Source organism: Moschus berezovskii, chromosome X, assembly GCF_049115385.1.
Source record: "Moschus berezovskii isolate FMDL1 chromosome X, NW_MosBer_1.0, whole genome shotgun sequence".
Classification (NCBI taxonomy): Eukaryota; Metazoa; Chordata; class Mammalia; order Artiodactyla; family Moschidae; genus Moschus; species Moschus berezovskii.
Window position 1 is genome coordinate 96,928,230 of NC_142488.1, and position 19,985 is coordinate 96,948,214.

The 19,985-nt window shown below is 37.2% G+C and overlaps 1 protein-coding gene across 6 annotated transcripts in view; it reads left to right on the forward strand.

The window, feature by feature from the left end:
- Positions 1-19,985, forward strand: part of TBC1D8B (TBC1 domain family member 8B) — a 137,210-nt gene that overhangs the window by 19,995 nt on the left and 97,230 nt on the right. For 3 of the 6 annotated variants that reach the window (XM_088834336.1, XM_055438122.2, XM_055438124.2), the window contains exons 3-8: positions 1,578-1,696; positions 5,057-5,282; positions 6,005-6,245; positions 9,691-9,898; positions 10,554-10,721; positions 18,786-18,905. In XM_088834336.1, the coding sequence (XP_088690462.1) occupies positions 1,578-1,696; positions 5,057-5,282; positions 6,005-6,245; positions 9,691-9,898; positions 10,554-10,721; positions 18,786-18,905 (1,082 nt within the window). Of the gene's footprint in view, positions 1-1,577; positions 1,697-5,056; positions 5,283-6,004; positions 6,246-9,690; positions 9,899-10,553; positions 10,722-18,785; positions 18,906-19,985 lie in introns of those variants that run through there. The other 3 variants (XM_055438123.2, XM_055438125.2, XM_088834337.1) reach the window with 3 other exon arrangements.

The following is a 19,985-nucleotide window of genomic DNA, read 5'->3' on the forward strand; positions in this document are numbered from 1 at the left end:
GCAGACTTTTCATTGTGGTGACTTCTGTTGTTGTGGAGCACGGGCTCTAGGTGCACAGGCTCAGTAGTTGCAGTGTGTGGGCTCAGTAGTTGTGAGGTATGGGGTTAGTTGCTCCGCCGTATGTAGTATCTTCCCAGACCAATGATAGAACCCGTGTTCCCTGCCTTGTCAGGTGAATGCATTCTTAACCACCAGACCACCAGGGAAGCCCATCAATAAATTTTTTAATGTATCACTCTCCATATGTCATAAAACATACTTAGAAGTCAGGATATTTCTTTTGAGTGAGATTTGTATAATCTACAGTGCTGGGGAGATCTTAAAGGTTTGTTGTTTATAGGGGAAAGTTGATAGATATTAAAATGTTCTTCAAACCAAAGCAACCCAGAGTTCAGCATAATACTGACTGTCAATGCAAGTACTCTGACCCTCAGTAAACCACCTAACCTTGATTCAGCAGATCACAAGGATTTAACCTTGCTCTAGGATTTCTAATCTCTTTCATAAAATTTCTGCAAGTTGACTAGGCTTTTTAATGAAAGAGTTGGCTGAGAGAAGGCTTCATACTCCTGAGAGTTGCCACAGTTGAGATCCATGTTTACACAGTGTGCATAGGATTGTCATATGCACGCTGTTTTCAGTCACACAGGCACAGTGCTGACTGTATTATTTGAAGACCAAAGATTAAATTATGTATATTTATATTCTGGTTCTCTATATATTTGGGCTTCCCTGGTGGCGCAGATGGTAAAGAATCCGCCTGCCATGTGGGGAACCCAGGTTCAATCCCTTGATTGGGAAGATCCCCTGGAGAAGGGAATGGCAACCCACTCCAGTACCCCTGCCTAGAGAATCCCATTGACAGAGGAACCTGGCAGGCTACAGTCCATGGGGTTGCAAGGAGTCGGACATGACTGAGCAACTAACAAACACACACATACTTTATTTTTATTTTTTTTTTTATTTTTTATTTCTAAAAAAGAATTTTATTAAAAAAGCACAAATGCAAAGAACACACACATACTTTATATATCATGGCTTCCCTGGTGGCTCAGCAGTTAAGAATCCGCCTGCAATGCAGGAGCTGCAGGTTCGATCCCTGAGTTGGGAAGATCCCCTGCAGGGGGGCATGGCAATCCACTCCAGTATTCTTGCCTGGAAAATTCCATGGACACAGGAGCCTGCAGGCTAGTCCATGGGGTCACAAAGAGTCAGATACAACTGAGCAACTGAGCACACACTCGATATATTCTCTTAAAAGAACTGGTTACTGTAGGTACCAGTTACTGGAACTTTGTTTTCAAAATTTTATATCTTTTCTCATGAGTTGTATTTACTTTTCTCCAATTTCATTAAATATTTTATTCTTTCTATTTATAATGAAAACTAGTGTTCATACTCACATTTAGGGATGACATGGAGAATAAACATTGTATCCTGTTCCTTTATGATGATCATTTTTTAAAAGAGCAAATATAATTTTATAGCTTTTTAAACTAAGCTTATAAATATCAAGAGCAGTTTTTTTGTGTGTGAAGTTTTCTTTGAGTCTCTCTTTCTCTTTTATTATTAATCAGGAGCCAACAGAGAAGAAATAACCAAACACTGGGAATGGTTAGAAGAAAATATCATGAAGACCTTATCTGTGTTTGATTCAAATGAAGATATTACTAATTTTGTACAAGGAAAGATAAGAGTAAGTGGCATGGATGTAGTTTGTAGATGGAATACTAAACTCTTCAACCCTTTTATTTGCGGATTAAAGTTGCATGGAAGCTTATTGTTTTATCGGCACCTTTCAGGACTGGCAGAAGGACACATGAATATCTGAATCAGAGCTAAAGAGAGTTGTAAACTTAGTGGTTAGTCTTTGGTGCCCTTGTGAGTGCACTTAGGGATATTTTCACTTCAGAATCTCTTTGAATGAACCCTTCACTCAATCAAAATAATATTTAGCACCTGTATTTTTGGTAGCTTCTTTTGAGGCATTCAGTTCAGTTCAGTCGCTCAGTCGTGTCCGACTCTCCGCGACCCCATGAATCACAGCACGCCAGGCCTCCCTGTCCATCACCAACTCCCGGAGTTCACTCAAACTCATGTCCACAGAGTCGGACATCTAGCCATCTCATTCTCCGTCGTCCCCTTCTCCTCCCGCCCCCAACCTTTCCCAGCATCAGAGTCTTTTCCAGTGAGTCAACTCGTCACATGAGGTGGCCAAAGTATTGCAGTTTCAGCTTTAGCATCAGTCCCTCCAATGAACATCCAGGGTTGATCTCCTTTAGAATGGACTGGTTGGATCTCCTTGCAGTCCAAGGGACTCTCAAGAGTCTTCTCCAGCACCACAGTTCAAAAGTATCAATTCTTCGGCGATTAGCTTTCTTCACAGTCCAACTCTCACATCCATACATGACCATGGGAAAAACCATTGCCTTGACTAGACGGACCTTGGTTGGCAAAGTAATGTCTCTGCTTTTTAATATACTATCAAGGTTGGTCATAACTTTCCTTCCAAGGAGCAAGCGTCTTTTAATTTCCTGGCTGCAATCAGCATCTGCAGTGATTTTGGAGCCCAAAAAAATAAAGTCTGACACTGTTTCCACTGTTTTTCCATCTATTTCCCATGAAGTGATGGGACCAGATGCCATGATCTTCGTTTTCTGAATGTTGAGCTTCAAGCCAACCTTTTCACTCTCCTCTTTCACTTTTATCAAGAGGCTTTTGAGTTCCTCTTCACTTTCTGCCATAAGGGTAGTGTCATCTGCATATCTGAGGTTATTAATATTACTCCCAGCAATCTTGATTCCAGCTTGTGCTTCTTCCAGCCCAGCGTTCCTCATGATGTACTCTGCATATAAGTTAAATAAGCAAGGTGACAATATACAACCTTGACGTACACCTTTTCCTATTTGGAACCAGTCTGTTGTTCCATGTCCAGTTCTAACTGTTGCTTCCTGACCTGCATACAGGTTTCTCAAGAGGCAGGTCAGGTGGTCTGGGATTCCCATCTCTTTCAGAATGTTCCACAGTTTATTGTGATCCACACAGTCAAAGGCTTTGGCATAGTCAATGAAGCAGAAATAGATGTTTTTCTGAAACTCTCTTGCTTTCTCCATGATCCAGCGGATGTTGGCAATTTGATCTCTGGTGCCTCTGCCTTTTCTAAAACCTGCTTGAACATCTGGGAGTTCACATGGATGTGACCAGTGATAGAAGCAAGGTCCAGTGCTGTAAAGAGCAATATTGCATAGGAACCTGGAATGTTAGGTCCATGAATCAAGGCAAACTCGAAGTGGTCAAACAGGAGATGGCAAGAGTGAACATCGACATTCTAGGAATCAGTGAATTAAAATGGACTGGAATGGGTGAATTTAACTTGGATGACCATTATATCTACTACTGTGGGCAAGAATCCCTTAGAAGAAATGGAGTAGCCATCATGGTAAACAAAAGAGTCCGAAATGCAGTACTTGGATGCAATCTTAAAAATGACAGAATGATTTCTGTTCGTTTCCAAGGCAAACCATTCAATATTACAGTAATCCAGGCCTATGCCCCAACCAGTAATGTTGAAGAAGCCGAAGTTAATCGGTTCTATGAAGACCTACAAGACCTTTTAGAACTAACACCCAAAAAAGATGTCCTTTTCATTATAGGGGACTGGAATGCAAAAGTAGGAAGTCAAGAAACACCTGGAGTAACAGGCAAATTTGGCCTTGGAGCACGGAATGAAGCAGGGCAAAGGCTAATAGAGTTTTGTCAAGAGAATGCACTGGTCATAGCAAACACCCTCTTCCAACAACACAAGAGAAGACTCTACACATGGACATCACCAGATGGTCAACACCGAAATCAGATTGATTATATTCTTTGCAACCAAAGATGGAGAAGCTGTATACAGTTAGCAAAAAGAAGACCAGGAGCTGACTGTGGCTCAGATCATGAACTCATTGCGAAATTCAGACTTAAATTGAAGAAAGTAGGGAAAACCACTAGACCATTCAGATATGACCTCAATCAAATCCCTTATGATTATACAGTGGAAGTGAGAAATAGATTTAAGGGACTAGATCTGATTGATAGAGTGCCTGATGAACTCTGGACGGAGGTTCGTGACATTGTACAGGAGACAGGGACCAAGACCATCCCCATGGAAAAGAAATGCAAAAGAGCGAAATGGCTGTCTGAGGAGGCCTTACAAATAGCTGTGAAAAGAAGAGAGGTGAAAAGCAAAGGAGAAAAGGAAAGATATAAGCATCTGAATGCAGAGTTCCAAAGAATAGCAAGGAGAGATAAGAAAGACTTCCTCAGTGATCAATGCACAGAAATAGAGGAAAACAACAGAATAGGAAAAACAAGAGACCTCTTCAAGAAAATTAGAGATTCCAAGGGAACATTTCATGCAAAGATGGGCTCGATAAAGGACAGAAATGGTATGGACCTAACAGAAGCAGAAGATATTAAGAAGAGGTGGCAAGAATACACAGAAGAACTGTACAAAAAAGATCTTCACAACAAAGATTGTCACGATAACGTGATCACTGACCTAGAGCCAGCCATCTTGGAATGTGAAGTCAAGTGGGCCTTAGAAAGCGTCACTACTAACAAAGCGAGTTGGGGTGATGGAATTCCAGTTGAGCTATTTCAAGTCTTGAAAGATGATGCTGTGAAAGTGTTGCACTCAATATGCCAGCAGATTTGGAAAACTCAGCAGTGGCCACAGGACTGGAAGAGGTCAGTCTTCATTCCAATCCCAAAGAAAGGCAATGCCAAAGAATGCTCAAACTACCGCACAATTGCACTCATCTCACACGCTAGTAAAGTCATGCTCAGAATTCTCCAAGCCAGGCTTTGAGGCATTAGGAAAAGATTAAATTACAAAATTGCAAATTTAAAGAAATTGAATTATAAAATTGAAGATCTGCTCACCTCTGTCGTAAAAGATGCAGGTATGTGTGTATGTGTATACAGTTTTATTTAAGGAACTGTTTAAACACATGAGGTGTATATTTGTTGATGGGTAATCTCTAATTTTCAGAAATTATTTTGTCTCTTTTAGGGATTAATTGCTGAAGAGGGAAAACATTCTTTTGCAAAAGAAGATGATCCTGAAAAATTTCGAGAAGCCCTTTTGAAATTTGAAAAATGTTTTGGCTTGCCAGAGCAGGAAAAGTTAGTGACCTATTACTCTTGCAGTTATTGGAAAGGACGGGTTCCTTGTCAGGGTTGGCTATATCTTAGCACCAATTTTCTGAGCTTCTATTCTTTTTTGTTAGGATCAGAAAGTAAGTGGTTTCTGTTGTTTACTATGACTTTGAATTTACAAACTTACCTATCAACTTTGATGGTATTAGGTTGCATGTAAAGTAATAGGATAGATATTAAAGGTAATTAAACTATACATTTAAAAGTTTACTTCATCTGGGGAAAAATACTTTTAAGATTGGTTGTTTAACATAAGAACCATTTGAATTGTATATAGAATGCCTTGCCTGTTGTGGGAAGCAAATGAATATTAAATGATGATGGTGATCTGATATATCCTTTTTTCCCCTTGTTCTAAACTATGCACTTTCTTCAATCTATATTTAAATAATTGTTTTAAACATACAATATATGTAGTAATCATAGTACCTAATGTCCTACAGCTACAAAGAAGAATCAAGCAGTACTGTTCATAGCACATGTATAGCTTTTACACCAATAGTTATATAATTGTATAAATTGAAATACCATAACTTAATATCAGGCTGAAATATCAAATCATAAAAAAGATTAAAAATTATTTAAAATTAGGGACTTCCCTGGTGAATTTATCTGTTCCTAAAATCAATTGTTGTATGTTCATTGTTATGCTTCAAAATTTAAACTAATCTTGAGCTCAAAAGCATTTTAGTTGTTCATAGAATTTTTTAAGTGAGTGTTGTTTGTTTTGAAAGAACTGATTGATAAACATTAATCAACACTGAGAAATTTAATCATATCTGCTTATAACTCTAATTTGCAGTAAAACTCATTATCTCCTGGGATGCAATCTCAAAACTTGAAAAGACTTCAAATGTCATACTGACAGAGAGTATTCATGTGTGTTCCCAAGGGGAGAATCACTACTTTTCGATGTTTTTGCATATTAACCAAACATACCTTCTTATGGAACAACTGGCAAGCTATGCTATAAAAAGAATTTTTGATAAGGAAACATTTGATAATGACCCAGTCCTTGATGATCCTCTACAAATCACTAAAAGGTATTCAAAGCTTAATTAATATTTATTTTTTAAAGTATTATTTAACCAAAGAATGGTGGCATTGAATAACATTAAAAGACGAATGGATAAAAATGTTCTAATACATATACACAATGAAATATTACTCAGCTATTAAAAAGAACACATTTGAATTAGTTCTAATGAGGTGGATGAAACTGGAGCCTTACTTCACAGAGTGAAGTAATTCAGAAACAAAAACACCAATACAGTATATTAATGCATATATATTGAATTTAGAAAGATGGTAACAATGACCATATACGTGAGACAGCAAAAGAGACACAGATATAAAGAACAGACTTTTGGACTTTGTGGGAGAGGGTGGGATGATTTGAGAGAATAGCATTGAAACATGTATATTACCATATGTGAAATAGATGACCAGTCCAAGTTTGATGCATGAAACAGGGCACTCAGAGCCAGTGCACTGGGACAATGCAGAGGGATGGGATGGAGAAGGAGGTGGTAGGGGAGTTTGGGATGGGGGACACATGTACACCCGAAGTTGAGTCTTGTCAATATATGGCAAAAACCACCACAATATTGTAAAGTAATTAGCCTCCAATTAAATAAATTAATTTTTAAAAAGTTAACTGTTCTATGTTATATGATAGTTTTTCTTTGGAGTAATCATTGATGTGTGAGTTTTTAAAGTTTATTCATATGCATTTCACAAATAGTATTCTTTCTGAGAAATTCAATGTTAAGAAGTAACAGAAGTTAGATTTGAAAATTGTTTCTTAACATCTCAGTAGGATTTGCTCTAGAGTGCTTTTAGAAACATAGAAGTTTTTGTGTGCATGGTTAGTCTGAGGAGTAGCCTAAATAGATTTAAGGCTGGAATTGTTAAATGTACTATTTATTTTTAAACACATTTTATAGGTAGTTTTATTTTTTCTTTGTTTACAAAATTTTATTGACATATAGTTGATTTACAATGTTGTGTTAATTTCTGCTATATAGCCAAGTGACTCAGTTGGCTATACATATATTCTTTTTCATATTCTTTTCCTTTATGGTTTATCAGAGGATATTGAATATAGTTCCCTGTACTATACAGTAAGATCTTGTTTATCCATCCTATATGTAATACCTCGCATCTAGTAATCCCAAACTCCCAATTTTTCCCTCTCCACCTGAGAGTTTCACTTTTTAGTATAAGGGTAAGTTAGTAGAATCAATGGAACATGAGCTTTAGAATAAGATTAGAGCAACCCTGGGAAAAGTTGTAACCTCTCAGGACCTCAGTTTTCTCATCTGTCATTTGTACCTCAGAGAGCACTTGTGAGGAATGAGCAATATAACATGTGAAAACACTTTGTAAAATATAAAGCATTAGATAAATAGCAACCATTATTAGTGCCTGTATCAGAAGTATCTGCCTTATAGCTGTTTGCCACTATATTTGGTTTGCTGAAACCAACCAGAGCCCTTTCATCCTGCTCAACACGCAAAACAGTTGACTGAAATGAGTGTGCCAAAGGTGAGAGGATCCAGAAATAGCTAGTGAGAACCACTTCTGGCAAGAAGGATGAGGGTATAGACTGTATGGGAAAGTGTAAATAAGAGAAAGCTAAGCTGCAGTCCTGTGGATAGACCAGAACTAGTAACCTGGATGCTGTGTGATTGTTACATAGCCCTAACCTGGGTACAGTTGTTCTTCTTGCCTATTCTTAAACCATTCCTAAAATCTATATACATAAGGGTTCCTTTTGTGAGCCTTCTTACTTTTCTGGAAATAGATCAGCAAGGTGAATTTGTTTTACACCTTACCATCAAAATTAGGTCCCAGTGTGCATGATTTATCAGTAGAACTCTATAAGGATTAAGAATATAATTTATGTTATGTTATAGTGAAGCATTTGTTTATATAGGTTGTTTTGATTGGCCACCCTAAGCATAAACATTTTAGCTATTTTATTTCCCTTAAAATATCCTAAAAGGCCACTTATCAATTAGTTATTCATTACCAAGTCTGTATTTAAATGAGGTATAGTAGATTCATTTTTGTCTGTGTGCATTTTTAAAAGAATCTACTGAAAATTAGGGCTTCCCCTGCAACTCAGCAGTAAAGAATCTACCTTCAATGCAGGAGACATGTGGGTTTGATCCCTGAGTCTGGAAGATCCCCTGGAGGAGGAAATAGCAACCCACTCCAGTATTCTTGCTGGGAAAATCCCATGGACAGAGAGCATGGTGGGCTGGTAGTCCAATTGGGTGACAAAGAATTGGACACGACTGAAGTGACTGAGCACATGCATTGAAAATCATATATATCTAAATCCTTTTCCCTAGTACATTAAAAAAAATAGATTATTTAGACTTTGTCTCCAAATGACATTTTAAAAATAAAATGAAATTTCTATTGCTTTGGTTTATTGTTTTTACAAATATGTATTATAGTAGCTAAATTCAGTGTATATCCTTCTAGGCCTTTAATGCATGAATTAAAAAATATTTGCCAAAAGTGTGAATGGGATTAAACATCACATAATATGCTACAGTCTACTTCCCCTCTTAAAATAATATATCACAGACATCTTTTCATTCATATGAAAAGATCTTATGTTTTTCAATAATAGTGGAAAACCCCACCAAATTACAATTTAAGTGAGGTGAAAATTGTGATTTTCTGTTCATATTTATCAGAATTATTTTTAAAAGACATGGTGAACTGCCACATATTCAAACAGTATATGCTGGAAGGATAAATTTAGTTATAACTATTTTGGCTTAGAGTTAGAACTTGCATAATTTACTCACTACCCCAGATGGCTTTGCTGCTTAGCACAAGTGTTTACTGCCTCTAGAAGAATTGTGCTATTTTAAGCAATTGTTTTTTATTTCTATATTTATGTGTCAGTTAACAAGTCATCTGTATTTATTGACACCCATCCTGTGCCGAAAACTGTGCAAGCAATGTTGTTTTATTGTGTCTCTACTTCGAATTTTTTAAACATTCATTTAGATTTTTGCTTCATTTGATTTTAAAGTTATTTTTATGTACTAGTCTTCCCATCTAAATTTTGATGCTGTAAATTTTCATCATTTTGTTTGAACTGGGTAACTCTCTTGATTTTCCTGATAACCAGGTATAAAAATTGTCTTCCAAGATTGGTTTTAGCCATATTCACATATGAATATAATAATAGAGTAGTCTCCTAGCAAATCACCCTTTAACAGATGGCTTGAAGACCTACATCATCTGTAACCGTTGTGCATTGGAATCTACTAATAATACAAAACTGGAAAAGAGAACAAACAAATTGGTTAGGAATCAGTGTGTTTCTTCCATTCCATAATTTGTTGAAGAGCATAGCGTGTAGTGTTTAATCATTCTGTTTTACAGTGCACTTAATCAGTGTAGACATGTGTACACTTTAGAAGGCATCATTTGAGCCCCTTCTTTTTTTCTTTCCTATAGAGGTCTGGAAAACCGAGCCCACAGTGAGCAATTTAATGCTTTTTTTAGGCTGCCCAAAGAAGAGACTTTGAAAGAAGTACATGAATGTTTCTTATGGGTACCATTCAGCCACTTCAACACTCATGGAAAAATGTGCATCTCGGAAAACTATATCTGCTTTGCTAGCCGGGATGGCAATCTGTGTAGTGTAATCATTCCATTACGAGAGGTAAAGTAAGTTTAGTTGCATATCAGTTTTTAGTTCAAAAATGTTATCATTCACAGAGTAAAATACCCTTTAATTTTGTAAATTATTAAAAACAATGTGCAACATCTTTTTAGTAATTTTTAAATAATCTTTTTTAAGTTCCATAATATTCTCCAGGATAAGAATACCATTCCTAAGGATAAGAGTACTAGGATAAGAACCTTATAGCTCTTATTGAAAATGAAAACAACTAAAAGTTTATATACAACATAAGGGTATGGGGTGATGCAACATGGAGTATAATCACTCAGACATTTATGACATGAATACCAAAACTTACACTATCACATTTGATATATATACATGGTCAGAAATAATAGAATTGATAGCTTATCTATAAGTCAAAAATCAGTTGTCAGTATTGCAGCGTTGAATTTTTACATTTGTCATTTTTAAAGGTTACATGTTAGTTAACCTTTTCCTTAAGAAGTGAAATAACTTGTGCTGAGATTGCTTGTATCAGTGATACTACTAGTACCCAAAGTCTGTTCCTTACTAAGTCCTACCACAGACCAAAACTTGTTGCCACAAAAAACATAATAATAAGCTAAGCCAATTTTCCTGACCTTGTCGAAAATGAGAAAAAAAGTGATTCACTTATGTTTTCATCCCCCAGGTCTTAGCTATAGATGAGACAAATGATTCCAGCAAATCTGTCATCATTAGCGTCAAAGGAAAAACAGCTTTTCGCTTCAGTGAAGTAAAAGAATTTGAGCAATTGGTGGCAAAACTCAGGCTCAAGTGTGGGGCAACTTCAACTCAATATCACGATATTAGCACAGAGGTAATTATATACCAATCAAATCATTTTGAAAACAAGATTTATGTTTGTGTGGTCCACTCTTTAAAAGGAACTCAGTACCTTTCCTATTTATACTTATGTTTAGTTTTTATAAGATGAATACCAAAGAAATTGTATTCTGTAAGTCACATCATAAAGCAGAAGTGAAAATTAGGGACGTTATCATTTTTTAGGAATTCAGACTTTTAAAAAATTATCTTGTTATTTTTCTTGACTGTATTTGTTGTTTAATCATATATACATACCTTATACTTTCACATAACATGGCTTTCAACAACTCAAACTATGTTTGAGAATTCAATGAGGCATTGAAAAAGGACTCTTATTGCTGTAGGGAGATGGTCTGACAATCTTTTTATTTAATATCAAGCAGGTCAGCCTTATTTATATAATCTGGACCAAAGTAAAATAGTGACATATCTATTTACTTGTAAAATTTTAGACAAGGCAAATATTCTTGGCAAAGGATAATTAAAAGCCTGATTTTGATGTTTGTCTTTTATGGAAATGTAGTTTCAATTCAAATTAATTTTTCTTTTTCAATCTCATGTTTTAATAGATTGATAAAACATTACATTATAACTACTTTTATTTTAATTAAAAATTCAAAGAAAAAATCAACATTGGCTTCACTGGCTATATTATTTTACTTGGATTGGGTTATAGAGGCTTTTATTTCTTCCCCTAGAGTAGAGACTGAAAATATTATGCTAAATCAATTACAATGCAGAATTGATAAGACTGACTCTCTACTTGATAATAGAAAAGTGCAGTGAAAGCATATAATTAAAAATTATGTATATATTTCAGTTTAAGAGGTGGACATGACTTAGCGACCGAACAACAATCTCTGTTCCAGACACAGAACCTTCATGTTGGCCATTAAGAGTTTTCGTGCTGCAACTTGCTAATCTTTCATTCTCGTCAAATATATATACCCACAAAATACCACAGTTTGATGTGAGGACATAAGTAAACTGATCAGTCTTGCTCACATATTCTTGCTTATCTTACTTTTGTTTTACAGTCCTAAGTCCATTTCGGATTCAGTCTCTGTGTTGGATGTAATGCTCTGCTTATCTTTCCCTTTCCTTTATCTGTTTCTCTAAAACCTGAATACCTGGAATTTTTTTCCCCTGAAAATTCTCAGATGCGTCTAATAGTTGGATATGCTCAATTGTCAAGAAAGGATTTTGTTTCAAAATGAATTTGCCGTCTTTTCAGATGTATGTCAAAGTTCTAAGGTTTTCTAGTTTCTCTTACCCATTTTTAAAGGTTTTCTGGATGTTCATTGGAGGGACTGATGCTAAAGCTGAAACTGCAATACTTTGGCCACCTCATGCGATGAGTTGACTCACTGGAAAAGACTCTGATGCTGGGAAAGGTTGGGGGCGGGAGGAGAAGGGGACGACTGAGAATGAGATGGCTGGATGGCATCACCGACTCTGTGGACATGAGTTTGAGTGTACTCCGGGAGTTGGTGATGGACAGGGAGGCCTGGCGTGCTGTGATTCATGGGGTCGCGGAGAGTCAGACACGACTGAGCGACTGATCTGATCTGATCTGATGTACGAAATACCAGTTAGTAAACTGGCTTGCTTGGAAATATTTTTTTTAATTGACATAACATTCTATTTTCACTTGAGATTTTTATCTTCTCAATGAGGAGGATTATTAACTTGTTTTACTATAATCTGTATATGGCTAGCTTTATTTTTATACTACATTTTTAAAAATAGTAGAGGGAGCTTTTTAAAGAGGAGCTGGTTCTATTTGATTTCTAAATGACAGACATTGTAGTTATTTTATAGCTATACCTAGCATACTGAAACAAAGGAAAAATTATATTAAAAAATTATACACAGTACACCAGCCCCGAACATCCTGTATCATGCATTGAACCTGGACTGGCGATTTGTTTCACATACATGTTTCAATGCCATTCTCCCAAATCATCCCATACTCGCCCTCTCCCACAGAGTCCAAAAGACTGTTCTAGTCTCTTTGGATGAGGAGGGAGGTGGGAGGGGGGTTCAAGATGGGGAACACATGTACACCCGGGGCAGATTCATGTCAATGTTTGGCAAAACCAATTCAATAATGTAAAGTAATTAGCCTCCAATTAAAATGAATAAATTTTAAAAAATTATACACAAACAACAAGACTTTTTATTCTAAATCTCAAGTCTAAATCAGCAAATCTAAATATGAATACAGGAAGGACTAGGAAATTTTTCCCATGAGTATATCAAATTGTGAAACAAAGAACAAATGCTTCCAGAAACAACTGGGAGTATGCATAAGTATCAGTTCTGTCTAAATTTTTAAATATGTCAATTAAAATTCTCCACGTTTTATTAAGTTAAAATCCAGGTGCGTACACAGGTTTTGAAAATTCCAATCAAATGCTTAAAAAACACATTAATCTTTTATTTTTTATTAACATGTATTCTCAAGAAACGGAGAAGGCAATGGCAAGCCACTCCAGTACTCTTGCCTAGAAAATCCCATGGATGGAGGAGCCTGGTAGGCTGCAGTCCGTGGGGTCGCTAAGGGTCAGACACGACTGAGCGACTTCACTTTCACTTTTCACTTTCACACATTGGAGAAGGAAATGGCAACGCACTCCAGTGTTCTTGCCTAGAGAATCCCAGGGACAGGGGAGCCTGGTGGGCTTCCGTCTATGGGGTCACACAGAGTCGGACACGACTGAAGTGACTTAGCAGCAGCAGCAGCATTCTCAAGAAATATTACCAGATACGATAATTTTTCAGATCTATAATAAGTGAAAGAAAAATGGGCCCTTTTAGGTTAGTTTTAAGCAAAGTGACTTAAGAGGGAAAGTACTGCTGAAGATCTTTTACTTGATGCTTTGCAACTACATTATAAGTGGATCATAGGAACTATAGAATGTCAAAAAGAGGTAGAAATTGAGCTATGCATTGGAGTGTTTAAAAGGGCAAAATCTACAGATTATTGAAGTGTTTATAAATATACTTGTTTCATTTGTTTTTATAACCAACCCTATCTAACAGCTTCCTTATCCTCCATGATAATGCAGTTAAGAATAATACTTTAGGGCTTCCCTGGTTACTCAGTGGTAAAGAATCTGCCTGCCAGTGCAGGAGACAAGGGTTCAATCCCTGATCTGGGAAGATCCCACATGCCATGGAGCAACTAAGCCCGAGCTCCACAACTTTTGAGCCTGTGCTTTAGGACCTGGGAGCTCTAGAACCCATGCTCTGCAATAGGAGAAACCACTGTAATGAGAAGCCCAAGCACTGCAACTAGAGGAAAGTCCATGCCGCAATGAAGACACATCACAGCCAAAAATAAATAATTTCTTAAAAAAGGATAATCTAACCCACAGAACTGATGTTTTCTTTGCCTTGTCAGAATAAAGTAATATATTTTCTGTAGCTATAATGTAAATTAGAGATGCTTAACCTGTGTGGAGTAGCTTTATTTCAACATTTCTTGTTGTTCAGTTGCTAAGTCATGTCTGACTCTTTGTGACCGCGTGGAATGCAGCATACTAGGCTTCCCTGTCCTTCATTATCTCCTGGAGTTTTCTTAAACTTATGTCCATTGAATGCCATCCAACCATCTCACCCTCTGTCATCCCCTTCTCCTGCCTTCAATCATTCCCAGCTTCAGGGTCTTTTTCAATGAGTCAGCTCTTTGCATCAGGTGACCAAAGTATTGGAGCTTCAGTATCAATCCTTCAGTGAATAATCAGGGTTGATTTTCTTTAGGATTGACTGGTTTGATCTCCTTGCTGTCTCAGGAGTCTTCTCCAGCACCACAATACAAAAGCATCAATTCTTTGACGCTCAGCCTTCTTTATGGTCCAACTCTCACCTCTGTACATGACTACTGGGAAAACCATAGCTTTGACTAGATGGACCTTTGTTGGCAAAATGTTGTCTCTGCTTTTTAATATGCTGTCTAGGTTGCTTTTCTTCCAGGAGTAAGCGTCTTAATTTCATGGCTGCAGTCACCATCTGCAGTGATTTTAGAGCCCAAGAAAATGAAGTCTGTCACTGTTTTCAGTGTTTCCCCATTTATTTGCCATGAAGTGATGGGACCGGATGCCATGATCTTGCTTTTGAATGTTGAGTTTTAAGCCAGCTTTTTCACTCTTCTCTTTTACCCTCAGCAAGAGGCTCTTTAGTTGCTCTTTGCCTTCTGCTATTAGTATTATCAGAGGTTGTTGATATTTCTCCAGGCAATCTTGATTCCAGGCTTGTGATTTATCCTGCCTGGCATTTTGCATGATGTACTCTGCATATAAGTTAAATAAATAGGGTGACAATACAGCCTTGACGTACTCCTTTCCCAATTTGGAACCAGTCCATTGCTTCATGTCTAGTTCTAACTGTAGCTTCTTGACCTGCATACAGTTTTCTCAGGAAGCAGAGGTAAGGTGGTATGGTATTCCCATCTCTTGAAGAATTTTCCACAGTTTGTTGTGATTGACAAAGTCAAAGGCATAGTCAATGAAGCAGAAGTAGATGTTTTTCTGGAATTCCCTTCCTTTTTCTATGATCCAACGGATATTGGCAATTTGATCTCTGGTTCTTCTGCCTTTTCTAAATACAGCTTGTACATCTGAGAGTCCTTGGTTCACATACTGTTGAAGCCTAGCTTGAAGGATTTTGAGCATTACCTTGCTGTCATGTAAAATGAGAGCAATTGTGTGCTAGTTTGAGAACATTCTTCGGCATTGCCCTTCTTTGGGATTGGAATTTCAACATTAGGAAATCAGAAGTTTTATTAAAAATAAAATTAGTACTAATTTAAAGTTACATACAATGTACAGTCAAACCAGTCAATCCTAAATGAAATCAATCCTGAATATATTTATTAGAAGGACTGATGCTGAAGCTCCAATACTTTGGCCACCTGGTGCGATGAGCTGACTCATTAGAAAAAAGTCTGAAGCTGGGAAAGATAGAAGGCAGGAGAAGGGGACCACAGAGGACAAGATGTTGGATGGCATCACCAACTCAATAGACATGAGTTTGAGCAACCTCCGAGAGATGGTGAAGACAGGGAAGCCTGGTGTGCTGCAGACCATGGGCTTTCTAAGAGTCAGACACCACTGACTGAACAACAGCAATGCAAAGGAGCATATTTTAAGATAAGCTTGCAATATCGAAGGGAAGTATTTCTTTGTATTTTTGTTGTAGTTTTTGATTTTACAGGTCAACTGTGGCCCCCAGTCATCATTATTATGCTGAGTTTAATGAGATATTTTAATTTAAATCTAATTGTGGAAAAGTTAAAGTTATACATACAGAAATATTTATCTTTCCTCTGCCTTTTCTTCACTTTTAGAAGCTATATGCTATTTCTAAAGTCAATAGCAGATACCAAAAACCAAACCAGTCTAAGAATGCCCTTTATAAAGTCAGCAACCCATGTTGCTTCTTCATGTGATTGGATTTTGCTCAGACACTAAGTGTCTGAAGAGTGCCAAATTTATAACTGTCACAAGTGTAAGCATATATTTATATACAGCATTTTCTACATATCTATATAGCTATATGGATATATAGAATTGTTATGGCCTTGGGGTAAAATCCTCCCATTCAAAGTGCTAGAACAAAAATAAAAGTTAAGAAATTTAACCTTATCTTCCTAGTTCTTTATTATGCTCTTCAAATCAAGTATTAAATTGATTTTTAAACAAACATCTTTGAAGGTAAATATAAAACATGAGATGCAGGTTCAGTCCCTGGGTTGGGAAGATCCCCTGGAGAAGGGAATGGCAACCCACTCCTGTATTCTTGTCTGGAGAATCCCATGAACAGAGGAGTCTGGCAGGCTACAGTCCATAGGGTTACTAAGAGTCAGACACAACTGAAGCAACTGAGCAGCAGCAGCATGTCAATGTAACTTTTGTGAATACTTAAAAGGTAATCATGGAGAGAAGTAGCACAGTTGCCGTCTGTTTTATATGTTGATACTTAGCGTTTTATAAGGGTTATTTTTATTTTCCTTTTTGGCTACTTTTACTATAGTTTAGATATACTACTAATAGATAAACTGGAGTCTCAGTCATATGTCCTAAATTAAGAGAATGCACTTTACTTTGAGATCCAGACCCTAACCATGAATTTTTGAATTGGTTTTGGAAAAACATAATCCCTAATTAGAACATCAAAATTTAGCATTAATAGTAAAGTACACTTGTCAAGTAGAGAGGGAGATGGCAACCCACTCCAGTATTCTTGCTTGGTAAATGCCATGGACAGAGGAGCCTGGCCAGCTGTAGTCCATGGGATCGCAGAGTCAGATACATACTTGTCAAAACAAGCTTTTTTAAAAAAAAGTGTTATAACATAGGACATAAACTCACTAATAATTGCTTTTTTTTCCTTTCTAAGATTCTTCTGTCCTGCCCTTATATTTAGACATTGTTTTGAATACTCCTTTTAAACTTTTCCCTGAATCCTCTTAACTTTCAACCCTTCCTGTGTTATGTGTTCAGTCGCTCAGTCATGTCCAACCCTCTGTGACCCCATGGGCTGCAGCACACCAGGCTTCCCTGTCCTTCACCATCTCCTGGAGCTTGCTCAAACTCATGTCCACTGAGTTTCATCCAATCTTCTCTCTCATCTGTTGCCCCCTTCTCCTCCTGCCTTCAATCTTTCCCAGCATCAGGGTCTCTTCTCATGAATTGGCTCTTTGCATCAGGTGGCCAAAGTATTGGAGCTTCAGCTTCAGCATCAGTCCTTCCAATGAATATTCAGGGTTGATATCCTTTAGGATTGACTGGTTTGATCTCCTTGCAGTCTGAGGGACTCTCGAATCTTGTCCAACACAACAGTTTGAAAGCATTCTTCAGCGCTCAGCCTTCTTTATGGTCCAACTCTCACATCCATACATGACTACTGGAAAAACCATAGCTTTGACTAGATGGACTTTTGTCAGCAAAGTAATGTCTCTGCTTTTTAATATGCTGTCTAGGTTTGTCATAGCTTTTCTTCCAAAGAACAAGCATCTTTTAATTTCATACTGCAGTCACCGTCCACAGTGATTTTGGGGCCCAAGAAAATAAAGTCTTTCACTGTTTCTATTGTTTCCCCATCTATTTGCCATGAAGTGATGGGACCAGCTGCCACGATCCTAGTTTTATGAGTGAGGGGTTGCCTTTTCCAAAATTTTATATAACATGTATTCTTTTCAGACTGACTCCTTGGCAGTATGCGTTTAAGGTTCCTCCATATCTTTTTGTGGTTTGATATCTCATTTTTTAAATTAAAAAAAATTCAACAGATACTTATTAAACTTCTACTCTGTGTGTAAGGAACTGCCAGGTTTCCCCCCGCCCCAGATTTATTGTGATAATTGACAAATTCTGTAAGTTTGAGATGTATGATGTGATGATTTGATACACAGATATATTAAAATGGACCTTAATATATCTGTGTATCAAATCATCACATCATACATCTCAAACTTATACAATTTATATGTCAATTAAATGGTTACCACAGTAAAGTTATTTCACTTATCACCCACTCATGTAATTACAATTTTGTAGTTGTAAGTGTTAGTCACTCAGTCGTGCCTGACTCTTTGCGACCCCATGGACTGCAGCCCTCCAAGGCTCCTCTGTCCATGTAGTGAAAACATTTAAATTCTACTCTCATAGCAACTTTCAGATATATAATATTGATAACTATAGTCATCATGCTGTACATTAGATTCCTAGGGTTTATTCCTAGGGTTTATATAGTTTTCTCATATAAACTAAAAGTATGTACATATTAACCAACATCTCTTCATTTTTCCCTTTCCTAGCCCCCTGGAAAGCCCCATTCTACTCTGTTTCTATAAAGCTGGCTATTTTATATTCCACATATAAGTGAGATCAAACCGTATTTGTCTTTCTTTCTCTGATTTATTTCACTTAGTGTAGTGCCCTTAATGTCTGTCAATGTTGTTGCACATTGCAAAACTTCCTTTTTATGACTGAATAATAATTTTTTGTTTATCTGTATACCACACTTTCTTTGTTGATTAATCTGTCAACAGGTTTGTCTTAGCTTTTGTGAACAATGCTGCAGTGAACATAAGGGGTGCAGTTATCTCCTGAAGATAGTGACTTCATTTCCTTTGAATATATACCGAGAAGTGGGATTAGTGAATCATGTGGTAATTCTTTTTTAAAAAACTTTATTTATTGATATTTTTGGTTGTGCTGGGTCTTCATTGCTATGCTTGTCCTTTCTCTAGTTGCAGCGAGCAGGGGCTACTCTTCATTGTGGTACACGGGCTTCTCACTGTGGTGGTTTCTCTGCTTCTCTTGTTGCGGAGCACAGGCTCTAGAGGACAGGCTCAGTGGTTGCTCTGCAGCATGCGGAGTCTTCTCGGACCAGGGATCAAACCCGTGTCCCCTTCCTATATTATATTGAGGCAGGCAGATTCTTAACCACTGTACCATCAGGGAAGTCCCCAAGTGGTAGTTCTAGTTTTAATTTTTTTGAGGAACCTTCATACATGTTTTCCATAGTGCAGTACCAATTTGCATCATCACAAACAGTGTGCTTGTGCTGTCTTTTTTTTCCATATTCTTGCCAACGCTTAGCTTTTGTCTTTTGATAAAAGCCATTCTATTTCCTTAGGTAGATATATTCCTAAGTATTTAATTCTTTTCATTGCAACAGCATGTATATTATCATAAGTGACCAGTCCAGGTTCGACGCATGATGCAGGATGCCTGGGGCTGGTGCACGGGGATGACATGGAGGGAGGATATGGGGAGGAGGGAGGTGGGAGGGGGGTTCGGGAGGGAGAGCACATGTACACCCGGGGCGGATTCATGTCAATGTATGGCAAAACCAACCAATATATTAATGTAAGGTAATTTGCCTCCAATAAAATAAATTAAAAGAAAAAAAAAGCCATTCTAACAAGTGTGTAGTTATATCTTATTTGTTTTTCTTGCTTAGTTTCTCTGGCCCAGATGTATGGTACTTTGTTGAATAGTAGTAGTGACAGTGGGCACCCTTTTCTTGTTCTTAATCTTAGAAGGCTTTTAACCCTTCACCATGGAGTATGATGTTAGCTTTGGGCTTGTCACACATAGCCTTTATTATATTGAGGTATGTTTCTCTGTATCCACTTTATTGAAAGTTTTTATTGTGAAAGGATGTTGAATATGTGTCAAATAATTTTTCTGCATCTGTTGAAATGATCATATGGTTTTTGCCTTTCATTCTATTCATTTTATTG